The sequence below is a fragment of the Plectropomus leopardus genome, unplaced genomic scaffold (assembly GCF_008729295.1).
Source record: "Plectropomus leopardus isolate mb unplaced genomic scaffold, YSFRI_Pleo_2.0 unplaced_scaffold15177, whole genome shotgun sequence".
Classification (NCBI taxonomy): domain Eukaryota; kingdom Metazoa; phylum Chordata; class Actinopteri; order Perciformes; family Serranidae; genus Plectropomus; species Plectropomus leopardus.
In genome coordinates this window covers 1-1,148 of record NW_024616253.1, presented here as the reverse complement: position 1 = coordinate 1,148, position 1,148 = coordinate 1, and the positions used below count along the sequence as shown (strand labels likewise).

Below are 1,148 nucleotides of genomic sequence, written 5' to 3'. Positions count from 1 at the left end.
TATCCTCAGTTTAAGAAGATGTCGGGCACCGTGTCCAAACACGTGACAGTGGTCGGCGAGTTGTCTCGTCTGGTGTCGGAGCGTCAGCTGATGGAGGTGTCGGAGGTGGAGCAGGAGCTGTCCTGTCAGAACGACCACTCCAACGCCCAGCAGGTAACGACCACAATCCCACCGCCACGATCACACCGCCACGATCACACCGCCACGATCACACCGCCACAACCTCACTGCCACGATCACACCGCCACAACCTCACCGCCACGATCACACCGCCACGACCTCACCACCATCAACCTCACCGCCACGACCTCACTGCCACGACCTCACCGCCACGACCTCACCGCCACGACCTCACCGCCACGACCTCACTGCCACGACCTCACCGCCACGACCTCACCGCCACGACCTCACCACCATCAACCTCACCGCCACGACCTCACTGCCACGACCTCACCGCCACGACCACACCGCCACGACCTCACCGCCACGACCTCACCGCCACGACCTCACCGCCACGACCTCACCGCCATGACCTCGACACAACTTCACCACAACCTCACTGCCACGACCTCACCACGATCACACCGCCACAACCTCACCACCGTGATCACACCACCATCACCTCACAGCTGATGAGTTTGTGTGGCGGCTTGTCTCGCCGCCCGCCCTGCTTCCTGTTTGTCTCAGAGCGTCCGCCGGCTGCTGCAGAACCCTCGTCTGTCCGAGCTGGACGCCGTCCGTCTGGTCATGCTCTACGCTCTGAGATACGAACGCCACAGCAGCAGCATCCTGCCGGCGCTGATGGACGAGCTGAGCCGGCGAGGAGTGTCCGAGCGCCACCGCAGGGTGACGACTTCCATAACAATGATTCAGTTATAATTTTACTTCAACTTTTTACAGATTTTGTTGCTAACTTTTCAGTAATTTCTTCAAGTTTCTCATTTCCTTCTTTTAATGTTTTAAAAGGTTAAAGGTCAGTGTGTGTGTGTGTGTGTGTGTGTGTGTCAGATGGTGAAGTCGGTGGTAGAATACGGAGGAAAGAGAGTCAGAGGAAGTGACCTCATCACGCCGACAGACGCCGTCGCCATCACCAAACAGTTCTTCAAAGGCCTCAAGGTACAAACACACACACACACACACACACACGC

General features: G+C 57.7%; 1 protein-coding gene across 1 annotated transcript; it reads left to right on the top strand.

Annotated features, from left to right (window-relative positions):
* Positions 1 to 6: 6 nt before the first annotated feature.
* Positions 7 to 1,116, top strand: LOC121964306 (vacuolar protein sorting-associated protein 45-like; the record flags this gene model as incomplete). Its single annotated transcript, XM_042514518.1, has 3 exons — positions 7 to 153; positions 688 to 846; positions 1,009 to 1,116. Coding segments are annotated over exons 1-3 (402 nt in total), but the record flags the coding sequence as incomplete, so codon positions are not given.
* Between the last annotated feature and the right edge of the window lie 32 nt (positions 1,117 to 1,148).